The sequence below is a fragment of the Cydia fagiglandana genome, chromosome 25 (genome assembly GCF_963556715.1).
Source record: "Cydia fagiglandana chromosome 25, ilCydFagi1.1, whole genome shotgun sequence".
Taxonomy (NCBI): Eukaryota; Metazoa; Arthropoda; class Insecta; order Lepidoptera; family Tortricidae; genus Cydia; species Cydia fagiglandana.
This window is the reverse complement of record NC_085956.1, coordinates 3,730,440-3,745,255: the sequence shown is the minus strand read 5'-3', so window position 1 is coordinate 3,745,255 and position 14,816 is coordinate 3,730,440. Positions and strand designations below refer to the sequence as shown.

The following is a 14,816-nucleotide window of genomic DNA, read 5'->3' as shown; positions in this document are numbered from 1 at the left end:
TGAAGTGGAACTGCTGATGATGATCAGAACGGAACTCCTCAACGACGCATAGTTCACGGTTGGCGATTTGTCCTCTTCGTTATGTTTGTTAAGCAAGTTCAGTTTTTAAGCTACATTTTTGTCAAGCTCGAGTTCTGATGATGGGATCCATGAGGAATCGAGAGAACTCCTCAAATCTTAAAGGCATGCGTATAGAGATTTTTGTAATTACATCAAAAAATCAAGCATTTTCATTAAAAACTGTCGCATTTGATGAAGTGGAACTGCTGATGATGATCAGAACAGAACTCTTCAACGACGCATAGTTCACGTTTCGCGATTTTTCCTCTTCGTTATGTTTGTTAAGCAAGTTAAGTTTTTAAGCCACATTTTTGTCAAGCTCGAGTTCTGATGATGGGATCCATAAGGAATCGAGGGAACTCCTCAAATATTAAAGGCATACGCATAGATTTTTTTGTATTTTCATCATAAAATCAAGCATTTACATTAAAAACTGTCGCATTAGATGAAATGGAACTGCTGATGATGACCAGACTAGAACTCTTCAACAACGCATAGTACACATTTGGTGATTACGAATTTCGATTTTGACTTGGACTGGGACCCGGACTCGGACCCAGAACCGGACTCATCCCCGGATCCGGTTCGGACCCGGACCGGACCTGGACTCGGACCCGGGCTCGGACCCGGACTCGGACCCGGACTCAGACCCGGACTCGGACCCGGACCTTGACCCGGAAAACCACTATGATACCTTAACTAAATAAACCACTATGATTACCTACCATAAAATGTGTAAGTATATAAGTATGATGATGCCAATCTTACTAGCCCCTCCCGCTTAAACCCCCGTACACCGCACCGCATGCGCCGTTAAGTGGGTTAGGTTAGGTTTGAACTGCGATCCTCACAGAACCGAACTGCTATCAGAGAAGTGGGTTAGGTTAGGCTAGAACTACGACCCTTACAGAAGCGAAATGCTAGTAGAAAAGTGGGTGGTTTTACCTCCTTTTCTACATAGTATACCTATACCATCTACAATAATCTTTCACCGGCCCCCATAGAAGTCGGTTTTTTTTTCTTAAAAATTATTTAGACGGCAAAGTCGACTTTGCCGTCCATTTTTGAGAAATAGTACATTATTGCAGAGGCCGGGAAAGGGCAATTCGTGGATGAGTTTCGATTTTGTCGGACGACGCGAAGCGGAGTCCGACAAAGAAGACGAATCCACGAATTGCTATTCCTGCCGAGGCATATATAGTGCTTTTCTCCAAACATGCGAGGAAATAAGCTAAAGTAATTATTATTTAAGCATCAAGCGTCACTCAAATCAAACCTTCACATCCAAAATGTCAAAAACAATTTCCCTCTTTAATTAATTTTTAAAAGTTAAAAGCACAAACTTATTCTGCCATTCAGTACCATTCAATATTCGTTCATTCAATATAATTGCGCAATATAGTTTGTCAAACCAACTTTGCAGTCAGTAAGAACCAGGAAAACTACACCCATCCTTTTCTTTTGGGTGCTAGTACTAGTGTAAGACAAAGATAGTATGATTCTCTTTGTCTATGTTTGAAATGAGAAAGTCCTTTGACAAACTATGTAAGCTTTATGAACACGGATGAGATTTAAAAAAAATATAAAAATAATCTTTGATTTTATTAAGCAGTATTCGCACGATCATACACGTGAAATGATAGCTGATCGGGTCGTGTAGAAGCGGCTCGCGGCAATAATAATTGGCTGTTTGCGTTTATTATTATTAAAAAGTAAAAAACACTACAGTAATAAGTTATTACTGTAGTGTTTTTTTACTTCCCATCCGCTAGAACAGGACAGCGATAGTTTGATGTTTTTTAGTTAGAGTTTGACATTAACGAAGAACTTCCCGTACTATTTTTGCTACAGTAAGGTGAACATTTCCGAGCATATTGGAGAAAAAGTATTTTTCCCGACAGCACGTCAAGATTGTTTACCTTTTTTCTACCTATATGTAATGCTTAAACAATGAACTATAGTTATTTGTTTTACAAGAGGGCAAAGGTCTCGTGCCAATATTGATACCCGAGCAAGCGAAAAATTTCAAAATTTTACGACGAGCGCAGCGAGTGCTTTGAAAAGTAGAATCTTGAGCGTTGGGGGGGTTTCAAGGCACTCCTCCAAGGTGCCCTGAAATTGGACATTTTTGCGCAAAATCCCGTAGGACTGCGATGCTAAAAAACCGGGCAAGTGCGAGTCGGACTCGCGCACGAAGGGTTCCGTACCACAATGCAAAAAAAAAAACAAAAAAAAGCAAAAAAATAACAGTCACCCATCCAAGTACTGACCACTCCCGACGTTGCTTAACTTTGATCAAAAATCACGTTTGTTGTATGGGAGCCCCATTTAAATCTTTATTTTATTCTGTTTTTAGTATTTGTTGTTATAGCGGCAACAGAAATACATAACCTGTGAAAATTTTAACTGTCTAGCTATCACGGTTCGTGAGATACAGCCTGGTGACAGACGGACGGACGGACGGACAGCGAAGTCTTAGTTTTACCCTTTGGGTACGGAACCCTAAAAACGAACTATAATGTAATAGCAAATGAAATATCTTGTTATCAAAAGGTACATAGAACTCATGACATTCCAAGTATTCCAACAATTATCTGTAACTAGATATAAGTTACATTAACTTACTTCACCTACTTGGCAACAACTTGCCAAATAAACTTGAACAACTTTGCGTGTCTTATCTGCGATTGGAAATGTAATAAATAAATATTTGTTTGAAATTATAGTAATGTCTAACGTTACATAAGATACTGGATACAGTGTTTGGGAAATAATTTAATGTAGAATACCTGTGCCCAACGTGTTTACGTAATGCATCGCCCTCATTTGATTGACCTAAAATATTATGTATGACTATCCTCTAGCACATAATAAATAATAGTACTAGGTACAGAAGACTCACTCTCTAACAAAACGCGTCTGTCACGATCAGCACAGATATGGCCGCTAGGTGGCGACAGCGCCACGCGCGGCTTATGGCAAACCCCAAAATTGGGGTCGAACGGATGGACTTTTAGCTACCTGTAGCAAAGCGACGAAATCGCGGAGTGAGCCACGCCTGCCTCTAGACCGAGTTTAGAGCAATTACTTAATTATTTCATGCAACCGATGATGACAAAAATGCGGGGGTGCGCGGGACGAGGCGAGCGAAGTCCCGTGCCGTGATTGGTCCGTTCAAAACACGGACGTCACACAAAGACACTTTCGACTCGAACATGGAGTAAAATTACCGTATGCGTGGCAGAGGGGGTAGCGCGACTATGCTCAGTCTGGAGGATGTTTTGTCTGTGTGTATGACATACTGAAATACCAAACCAATTTGTCAGTCAGTAAAAACCAGGAAAACTATACTCATCCTTTTCTTTTGGGTGCTAGTACTAGTGTAAGACAAAGGTAGTATGATTCTCTCTGTCTATGATTGAAATGAGACAGGGCCCGATTCGGATTTTGAAATAGACATCTATTAGATATATTTTAGACATCACCAAGATACAATAACAATATGTTTAAGATCTAACCTGTAAAATTTGACATTTGCGCGATTCTGGAGATACTCTTGAACGATTTCCACAGGATATGCCTTAGATATCCAATTCACATCTAATAGATATCTTACTCTATCTAATGTAAAAGTGACATTGGTTGCCCGAATTACGCTGCAAAAGAGAACTAGTTGATATCTAAACTATAACGTATCTAGAATGGATCTAGTACGTGTCGTCTCGTCTCGTCGCTTATGGAAGGATCTAACGCATGCCTCGCTTCTAAAGGGGTCCACTGATTAACAGTCCGCCGGACGGTATCGGCCTGTCAGTTAGAACAAAATTTTGACAGTTGCGAACAACTGACAGGCCGATACCGTCCGGCGGACTGTTAATCAGTGGGCCCCTTTAGTTGTCTCCCGGTCCTGGATATAGAGACCTAGGGCCCCTATAGGTCGTAGGATATAGTTTAAATACACGTTTCTTAACCTCCTCTCCTTTCTTATGTCCTCTCCTTTCTTACCTCCTCTCCTTTCTTACCTCCTCTGCTACCTGGGTCAAAAACAAAACTGTATTCGCGTCTTTCCTGTAGACATACACAAGAGTTAAGGACTATTAAGGTTAATTTTCTTATTTAATCCTTATCCACGTGAAAAGGTCCTCCTTTTATTTAGAGAACTATGATAAATCATTACTTACATGCCCACAAGCTGTTAACTATTGCCCACAGGAGAGAAAACTAGCGTGTTCACGCGAACTGTACATTTTTCTCTCCTGTGGGCAATAGTTAACAGCTTGTGGGCATGTAAGTAATGATTTTTTTACCTTTTTACGTGGATAAGGGTTAAATAAGAAAATTAACCTTTATAGCCCTTAACCCTTGTGTATGTCTACAGGAAAGACGCGAACACAGTTTTGTTTTTGACCCACCTACCTCTCTCTGCATCTCTCTGCTCTCTGCTTTGGTACCGCTGCTTTCCTATTTCAACCCCCATAAAAGCGAGTGGAGAATAAAATTACATAGGTAAAATAGCAGCGGTGGAATCTCAACCGCCAAATCAGCAATCAAAATCAAATCAAATATCATTTATTATCAGGCAACTAAGGCCCATAGATACATACCTTACAAACTAACATACATACAATAGTAAAATCTTACAAGCTAAAAAATTATTTCGGCGACACGGCGGTTTTCAGTTGCGGCAATGGCGACAACCTCATAACATTATTGATAATGAAAGGCTTTTTTTGGGGACAGTTTTAAGTATATTTTTTTCTGGAAAATTAGTAATATGTACTTGCGTGTCATCTTTGACCAATTTCATTTAAAATATAATATATCTCAAATTTCGACAAAAATTTGTTGCATTATTCTATATGCCAGCTATCAGATAAACTACACCGAAATAATAACCCACTGAACTTGGTAAATATGTCACTATTACATAAAACTTTAAGATTAAATAACTGTGTTATTTCAAGAATTCTTTTGGTAAATTTGGTAATTGATAATGTGCCTATATAAAATGACGAAAATGTATACAGATTCAGTCCGGTCCAGTGCAGTGGAAAAAAACGTTGAAACAATGCTACCAAGAAAAGTTCTAGCTTTATTATTTATTTCTAAGGTAAAAACCAGCTCAATTTTTATGTTGTATTATGCAAAGAAATAATTTGTTAGAAAATTACAATTCTTATCGTTTGTAAATATCGATTTTCATCAGATTATTAGATAACAATTTTTATTTCAAACTTTTTAAATTACTAGATCGTTTTTGTAGCATTAGAAATAAGATAAACAATTTTGATGTGTCTTTAAATTGAAAAACACGTTTAAAATAAGTCACGGCAAATACGTAGTAATTATGAATCTAATACGATCATTTATATTCTTCTACTTTCATAAGTAATAGTTACTGATGGTTACTGATTTTTAAAAAGCGTTTTTCAATTAAAAGGCTTACCTTCTTTCTAATGCTAAAAAAACGAACTATAGTAACGATTTTTCAATTGATAATAATATCAAAACAATATGCATTTTTTCAGATGGCTGTATCCCAGTCAATGTACCCCACAACCGCGGTATCATATTCAACAAGTGCTGTGCCTACAATACAAACCTTACCAGTGTCACCAACAATCAGTTCTATACCACCAACAGTGACAACTTTACCCATGTCCGCACAGTCAGCAACAGTGACAACTTTACCCATGCCCACACAGTCGGCAACAGTGACAGCAATGCCAACAGGCCCATCAATATCTCCTCCATCTTCACCAGGTGTGATAGTTACCACAATGCCAGCTTCTCCCACCGTTTCATTAACATCTGTCTCACCTGTATCTTCATCTAATATAAGTCCTACATCGAAATTGACAGAGCCTAAAGCCCATTTCTTACCAGCATCTATCCCTGAACCAAAAGTAACGATCCTTCCTTACGACACGCCTGCAGCTGCAGAATTGTCTTGTCTGAATGACCCTTATCTGGTAAATATTAAGGACAATGGTAATGCGTCACCAGTAAAAAGGCTCACAATGGCGTGTAAAGAAGATGTTTTCCTTCCGGATGAAGAAACTCTGTGCCCTGGTATTCCGAAGAACTATTTCAAGCCACCATCGAAGGGTAATAAGGGGAATTTGAATAACCCGATTGATTTTGAAGGCTTGATGGACGGTTTTATGAGTTGTCTGTAGAGATAAATTAAGATCATGATAATGAAACAATTCTAATCGATTAGAAATAAAAATAACTGAAATGTAAAATAAAACATATCATGATGAGAGAAAGTTATTATGATTATCATAAGATAATGACGATAATTATAATGTAGGTACTTATATTATTGCATAACTTCAATAGTTTTGAATGAAATCTAATATTTGTGTAATCTAAGACAAATAATCTAAATTCTAAGTTAAAAGAAAAACATGACTAATAAAATTATAATTACTGAAAAAAATATTAATGTCGTTTTTTTCTCACCAACCATACAGTTCCATTCTAAACAAACATCCGTATTATTATAATTAATAATAATTATACTTAGATCAAGACAAGTTTTCAACGATAAACGTCAAACTTCTACGAAATTATGACGTATAAACAGTATAAACACTGCTTGCTTGTGCCACAGAATAAATAATAGTACTAGGTACAGAAGCCTCACTCTCTAACAAAACGCGTCTGTTACGATCAGCACAGATATGGCCGCTAGGTGGCGACAGCGCCACGCGCGGCTTATGACTTTCCCCAAAATGGGGGTGGAACGCATGTACTTTTAGCTACCTGTAGCAAAGCGACGAAATCGCGGAGTGAGCCACGCCTGCTTGTGCTATCAAAATTGTGGCAGACTTGTCTTGGTCTCTACCTATCTATTTATTGTATAAGAGCTATAGTCAGGCAAGCCACTTTTCTCAGTAGAAAAGGGCTTTTCCCAGTAAATAGATCCTTCGCCTGTGGAGTCATCCATTAATTACATCACACGTTTAGGGGGAGGGAGGGGGTCAAGAAAATGTGACATGGGGGAGGGGGGAGACACAAACTTTGTGACGTCACTTTAACTTCATCAGTAACTGAACATTTATTTAAATTATTTTATTCGCTGTACATTTAAATAACAAGTTTTTAAAACGATAATCGTTTTTATTCGTTTAATTTTCTTTACTAAGCAGTTTTGAGTTATAAAATTACTAATATTTATATCGTCAAAAATATTTTGATAAAATATTAATAATACTTATAGTCCGTTTTTTTTAGCATTAGAAAGAACTTCGCAGAAGTAAGCTTATGGTTCCAAATACGGCACTTTTAGCGGTAATAATTTGAAGTAAATTATATGTATTGACCATGCTACATTAGATAATTCTATAATTATTAACAATTAAAGAGCCTGATAAAAACTGCACGCTTGCTTCTGTGGAGTTCTTTCTAATGCTAAAAAAAACGAACTATAGTTACTTACTTAATTCGATTTGGCGATTTCGTAGAAAAAATGTGACGTCACACTAGGGTTTTCCAAATGTGACCAAGTGTGACAAGGAGGGGGGGAGGGGTCAAAAAATCTAGAATTTCGTGTGACGTAATTAATGGATGACCCCTGTCTAGAAATCTGCGTTTACTCCAAGATAACGTGATAATTATTACTTATAAAATATTTCACTTTTTTTTTGATATGATAATCAAAGAGAATCTAATAACCACTACGTTTAATGTTGAACCTAAAATATAAGTAGGTAAGGTAAACGTACTGGTGCTCGACGCGGTCCCAGAACATGTCATCTTGAAACTTAAGTCATTGTCAATAGAGGTGACAGCAAGGTGTCATCTATTTGGTCATTAGCATGTCGAGCACTAGTAACTAGGTACGTTTACCGTACTTATTTAGTACCATATACAGGATGTAATCCAGTAATCGTAATACCCAAATGCTGCCATAGATACAAAATAAGCCAAAGATAAAACCGGCCAAGTGCGAGTCGGACTCGCGCACGAAAGGTTCCGTACCATTACGCAAAAACGGCAAAAAAATCACGTTTGTTGTATGGGAATATATAGATGGTTAAGCAAACCTTGTCAGTAGAAAAAGGCGCGAAATTCAAATTTTCTATGAGACGATATCCCTTCGCGCCTACATTTTTCAAATTTGCCGCCTTTTTCTACTGACAAGATCTGCTTGACTAACTATAATAAAATTAAAATGGGCCATTTATATTTATTTAATTCTGTTTTTATTATTTGTTATTATAGCGGCAACAGAAATAAAGATGGTCAAGCAAATCTTGTCAGTAGAAAAGGCGCGAAGACAAGATCTGCTTGACCATCTATACCATAGACATAATATATAGAGACGGTGTCTCAGCGAGCTGTCACTGTTGCCACTTTTGTTTAGTGTACGATTAACAATGAGGCCCACGTTGCTGTTGCCATGTCGATAAAGTCATATCGATAAACTATCGACATTTCTTGCAATTTTAATTTCACTTCAAAGGCTTAACGATACCTAAAATGACCAAAAACGCTTTTATTCTTTATTGTGGTTACCATCAGCTCACAATTTTATAGTCACGCCCCAGCAGGGAACCAAGGGAAAGTTCAGATATTTAATTAAAATACATAAATACCTCCTAAATAAAATAGGTGTTCCGCAATAATTGAATTATATTATTATATTATAATATATTCATTATCCATTAGCATTTTAATTATGTTTATGGTTAACGAAGATATTGAAGCTTCAATTAATCGCTATTTCTTTCCGCTGTGTAACGTTTATCGATATATAACATGATTAAAATCGACTTTTCACATCCCTAAAAGAGCACACATATACGCTTTTACGCACACATACACAGCCTGGGCGCATCTTGACGCAAGGCAACACTTGATTTGAAGTCCACCTTGTCAACAGTTATGTTTGTCCATTTATGACAAACGGCAGACAAACGGCATTTTTAAAAGAGCGAGGAGAGAGAAATGATACTAGTTGCTGCGCCGTGAAAGAGAACAGAAAACGTTGGGCCCTTGATCTATACATCATTTGTGAAAATTTCAACTGCCTACCTATCACGGTTCATGAGTTACAGCTTGGTGACAGACAGATAGACGGACGGACGGACAGACGGACAGTGGAGTCTTATCTAAGTAGTAATAAGGTCCGATTTTTACCCTTTGGTTACGGAACCCTAAAAACGAACTCTGATTCAACAGAAGAATACGCTCACACAATGTCGAGTTTAAGTGGAAAGAAAAATACTTCTATCATCTGTCAAATGTGTCAATATGTCAAGTCAAACGTCAAAATGTCAATGCCTTGATTCCTCCTTGCTTTCCGGGCTCCCGATTTCGTTGAATATTAAAATATCAGTCCAATTATTGAAAATTATAATTGAAAACAATCAAAATGGTGGAAGCACAGAAGTTTAGAATAGAGCAAGAGATGACAAATCTCGTAAATGAATTGGACAGGAGTTATTTACGAAAAATGCAGGTTAGTTTTAGGTTATGTCCTTATCTTCGTAATATTATGCAATTTGGCTCAGAATAAATTGATTTTGATATTGCATCATCTGCTAATAAGAGAGCTTCTATATCTTTCAGTACTTAAATATGATAAATAATCATTGGAACCATGACATACTAACTTGATTTATGCATAACCTAAGAAATGTTAAATGCAAATGCAAAGCAACAATATTAAAAACACGTTTTAACATTCCTGACAACATACCAAAAACAATCTACGTAATTCGGTCGGGTTATTTGTTGCCCACCATAAACCATACTACATTTTTGGTGGGGAACAAACAAAAAGTGAGACTGTGACAAGGACAAGTAATAATACCGCTTTCTCTGCTACTCCTACTGAAATTTCCAATAGTGCATCTTGTTCAGTCATTTGGCCCCTCCCCCGTGTCACCTCTATATTACCCCCCCGTAACCCGTGTACCTCTATGTTTTAGTGCCATTATTACTTCTATAAATTAGGATCCAGGAAAAATGAATTAACTTATACCAGAAAGGTTTTGATCCATGAGCTCAAAATACTTGTAATTTTCAGGGTGACATGCACAGATGCGCAGCGCAGTGTTGTGACAACCAGCAGAACACTTTAGAGAGAGTGCATGGATGCATTGACAACTGCACTACCTCTCTCAATCAAGCTAACAACTACGTACAGGTACAATACAATATAAATACTCTTTATTGCACACCTCATTACAGAAAACAATACAAATAATTAGAGATGCACCGGACATTCGGTTACTATCCGGTATCCGGCCTATCCGGCCATGGTTTTAATATCCGGCCCGATACTGGATAGTGACTTAATATCAGGCCGGATACTGGATAGTGACCTATATCCGGCCGGATACTGGATAGTGACCTAATATCCGGCCGGATACCGGATAGTGACCTAATATCCAGCCGGATACCGGATAGTAACATTACTTGATTTCAGAGTAAACTAATTGGATTTAAAAACAGTCTTGATCATAATCATACTTGTTTATTATTTTAAAACAATTTAAACATTCCACTGACTTGCATGCGCACTCATTTCGGACCTAGAAATGTTTCCGCGCGAACATTCACTAGGAAACAAGCCAAACCTGCACAATGCGCGCCTGAAAAACCGAAATGTAGGTATAGTTCCGCCGGCCGAGTATTCGGCGGCCGGATACCGGATATTCGGCCGGTTGTCAGGCCGAATATCTGGTATCCGGTCAAACAACTATCCGTTGCATCTCTACAAATAATACAGGAAGAAGAGGTACAGGTAGAGTTAATTTTGGCCTCAACCACTAAAGGGCTTGGTAACTTTTAGGGTTCCGTACCCACGGTAACGGGTACCTACTACTAAGACTTCACTGTCCGTCTGTCTATCACCAGGCCGTATCTCATGGACCGTGATAACTAGACAGATGATGTATTTCTGTTGCCGCTTCAACAACAAATACTAAAAAGTGAGGAACCCTCAGTGGGCGAGTCCGACTCACACTGGCCTGTTTTTTTCCTTTAGTAGGTATATGAATATGACGTCTATTGCGGTTTACAGTCCTCAAGTAATTTTTAACCATTCTTTTTTTACAGAATGAGATCAATCACTTCCAGAATAGGCTACAGCGCTGTGTGATGGATTGCAACGATTCAGCACGAGACAGGCTTGGCCCGGATCCTAGTCAAGAAACTGTAAGTTTACATTTAGGTTTAAAAAATTTGAATTATGTAATTTATTTCGAGTATCATAACAACTAATATATAATTTGCAACAGTAGACTTCTAAATAATCGTGAATCATCATCATCATCTCAGCCATAAGACGTCCACTGCTGAACATAGGCCTCCCCATTGGACCTCCGTACGTGCCGGTTGGAAGCGACCCGCATCCTTAACAAGGTCGTCCGTCCATCTTGTGGGTGGACGTCCTACGCTGCGCTTGCTAGTCCGTGGTCTCCACTCGAGCACTTTTCGACCCCATCGGCCATCTTCTCATCACATCAATCGTGAATACTGCTAAGTAGTGATTATTTAAAAAAAGGGGGCGCTATGTACTGTATTTTGTATTTAAGTACATTTTGAATACATGAAACTAGTTGTTATGTTACTGGATTCGTCAATCGATGCGTTCAAAGTTAAAACGGCCGTTTTTGTTTTGAGTACTATAGTACTATTTATGAAAGTGTGATTCTATCAAACTTGCTAACTATTTAAAATATGGACTATGTTTGTCTGAAATAAATGCATTTTATTTTATTTTATTTTTTATTTTAAACAAAAGTCACTATAGTCCGTTTTTTTTAGCATTAGAAAGAATTTCGCAGAAGTAAGCTTGTAGTTCCAAATCCGGCACTTTTAGCGGTAATAATTTGAAGTAAATTATATGTATTGACCATGCTACATTAGATAATTCAATAATTATTAATAATTAAAGAGCCTGATAAAAACTGCACGCTTGCTTCTGTGGAGTTCTTTCTAATGCTAAAAAAAACGAACTATAGTAAATTCATAATTCAGAGACAAATTCAATATGGCGGTTTGTTTACATAGCAAATTCCATAGAATGACACTTTGTGTTATGGCGGTCAAAGTGTTAATATAATGTTTTTTTTTTTTTCAGATCGACAAGTGCACGATAGATTTCGAGAAGTGTGCCGTAAAATGCGTTGATAAGCACATGGGCCTTATTCCCAGCATGTTAAAGACCATGAAATCTGTGCTGGCCAGCGGAAAGCCTCCGCCAATGAGGAGCGAATGAGAAACGCCTTTACCGGGTATAAGATTCCAGGCAGTATAGATAAAGTTGTGAATTACCTATTCGCACGTGTATCGTACAACGTTTTACAGTACGTATGTGTCGCTTAACTTCAAACTCGGGTAAATCCATTTGACCCTCTCAGCAACAAACCGTCTCACAGTATGGCGAACAATTAGATTAAGGTACTAAATATTGTATTTATTTCTGGAAAATTTTCAATTATAAAAATTGAATAAAAAAAATTTTGTTTATATTTTTTTTTTGGAAAATTTTCAATTAAAATTTTTTTTTTATAAAAAAAAAGTACTTTCCCTATTACCTTTTCTTAATACCAAAATCGCATAATCTGACTGATGGATTTACTTTGAAGCTGATGGTTTTACTTTATTTAGTTTGAAGTTAAAGCGACACATATGGCCCTTTAAATTTTCGACGTACGACAAAAACCCAAATTTTTTGAGTTTTTATATGTTTTCCGAGCAGAGCTCTGTCACCCAGGTACTGATTAATGATAATAATGATGATTCGTAACAATTGCCTCTATAGGTACACTGGCGTTCAAAAGTGCATGTAGATGTTTCAACCGTAATATTAAGACCAGGGATGTTGCGGATGCAGATTTTTTGACATCTTCTTCTTCTTTCCGTGCCTTTTCCCATTATTTGGGGTCGGCCCTCCTCGTTCTCAAGCGCCAGGTCGGGCGATCCTGGGTTGTCTCTTTGTTCAACTGGGCCTGTTTCAAATCCATTGATATGGTGGACCACCACGTAGCAGGCGGACGACCTCTGCCTCTCTTATTATTCGGCAATGCAAGGGCTTTCCTCACGACATGGTCTTCGTCGCGTCTCATGATATGCCCGTACCATCTCAAGCGCGATTCTTGAATCTTGTCGGTGATGGGGGCGACCTTGTAGCTTCCTCTGATGTGTTCGTTACGTACTTTATCGAGTCTCGTCACACCGGCCGCCCATCTCAGCATCTTCATCTCATTGACATGGAGTTTTTGTTCATGCACTTGTTTGATCGTCCAGCATTCTGCACCATACACCATAGCAGGTCTCACAGCTGTTTTGTAGACCTTGCCTTTAGTCTTTATCGGCACACGGCGGTCACAGAGTACCCCCGAGAGCGACCTCCATCTCAGCCAAGCTACATTTACCCTATGTGCCACATCCATGTCCACATTTGCGTCCGCGGACAAAACCGAGCCTAGGTATTTAAACTTGCTTACTTCCGGTACGGGGTGTCCGTCTATGGTGATTTTTGACGCTGTCTGCTCTGTGCGGCTATAATTGCATGGCAGGTACTCTGTTTTGCTTCTGCTAATCCTCAAACCATTAGATTCTAGGGCATGCCTCCACATCTCCAGGGTCCGTTGCAGCTGTTCCGCGCATTTATCAATAAGTACAACATCGTCTGCATATAGCAGGCACCATGGTAGGGGGGGGACTGGATGTCTTTGGTGAGGTAATCCATAACAATGTTGAACAATAGCGGGCTAAGAGCAGACCCTTGGTGTACGCCAACTTTGACCTCGAAGGGATTGCTTGTACCGGCTAGGCTCCTCACTTGTGTGCTTACATTGTCATACGTATCCTGTGCCAGTGATATGTAGCACTCAGGTATTCTTTGCGATCTCAGAGCTTGCCATACTAGTTTACGCGGCACCCGGTCGAATGCTTTCTCTAGATCTATGAAGACTAGATGTAGATCTTCCTGGTTGTTACGACCTTTTTCCATGAGTATTCGCACTGTTTGTATTGCATCCGTGGTAGATCTTGAGGCAGTAAATCCATACTGGTTTTCTGATAAGGTCACATGTTTAAGAAAGCGGTTGTGAAGAATTCTTTCCCAAATTTTGAGCGTATGCGATGTGAGTTTGATGCCCCTATAGTTACCGCAGTCGCTGACGTCTCCCTTGTTTTTGTAGAAGGGTAGGAGATAACTGTGTCGCCAAGCTTCGGGGATTTTGTTGCTACTGAGGATAGTGTTAAAAAGTATCGTTAGCCATTGTGCTCCTACGGCTCCTAGTCTTTTCCATAGGTCAGCGGGTATACCATCGGGGCCAGTAGCTTTATGGTTCTTCATTTTATTTACTGCGCGTTCAACCTCGCTCACTTTGATGCTTTCCGGTGGCCCTTGCACTGGTGTGATGGGTGGTAAAGGTTGGCTAGGGAATTCCTCATTTAACAGTTCCTGGTAATATTGGCGCCATCTGGCGTTGATCTTATCATTCTCTGTTAGGAGTTTTCCGTCTTTATCCAGTATGTATTTGTTCCCTTTTATATCTAGTGTAGACCGGTGGCGCTGTTTAGCAATTTTAAAGATTTCATTATCTGTTTGTGCTTGTTCTAGTCTGTTATAAAGGTTCTCCTTGGATTTCGCCATTGACTGTGCCACTTTGCTCTTGGTTATTTTCTTTAAACGCTTGTATTCTGTACAATCTTCTTCCAGCTGAGTTTTCTGCCATAGTTTAAATAGGTCTCTCTTCTCTTTCACAAGTTGTTTTACTTCA

At 38.7% G+C, this 14,816-nt stretch overlaps 4 protein-coding genes across 4 annotated transcripts in view; 1 reads left to right on the top strand and 3 right to left on the bottom strand.

The window, feature by feature from the left end:
- Positions 1-14,816, bottom strand: part of LOC134676799 (uncharacterized) — a 344,277-nt gene that overhangs the window by 39,229 nt on the left and 290,232 nt on the right. The window lies entirely within an intron of this gene.
- LOC134677118 (uncharacterized) overlaps positions 1-14,816 on the bottom strand; it is an 85,858-nt gene that overhangs the window by 51,245 nt on the left and 19,797 nt on the right. The gene's annotated exons all lie outside the window — the stretch shown is intronic.
- LOC134676909 (protein FAM136A) lies at positions 9,365-12,492 on the top strand. The gene is made up of 4 exons (XM_063535292.1): positions 9,365-9,532; positions 10,103-10,222; positions 11,137-11,235; positions 12,164-12,492. The coding sequence occupies exons 1-4, from the start codon at positions 9,446-9,448 to the stop codon at positions 12,299-12,301; spliced, it is 444 nt and encodes a 147-aa protein (XP_063391362.1). The 5' UTR covers positions 9,365-9,445; the 3' UTR covers positions 12,302-12,492.
- LOC134676804 (uncharacterized) lies at positions 12,960-13,478 on the bottom strand. Its single transcript, XM_063535186.1, has one exon. It carries the CDS (start codon positions 13,476-13,478, stop codon positions 12,960-12,962), a length of 519 nt encoding a protein of 172 aa, XP_063391256.1.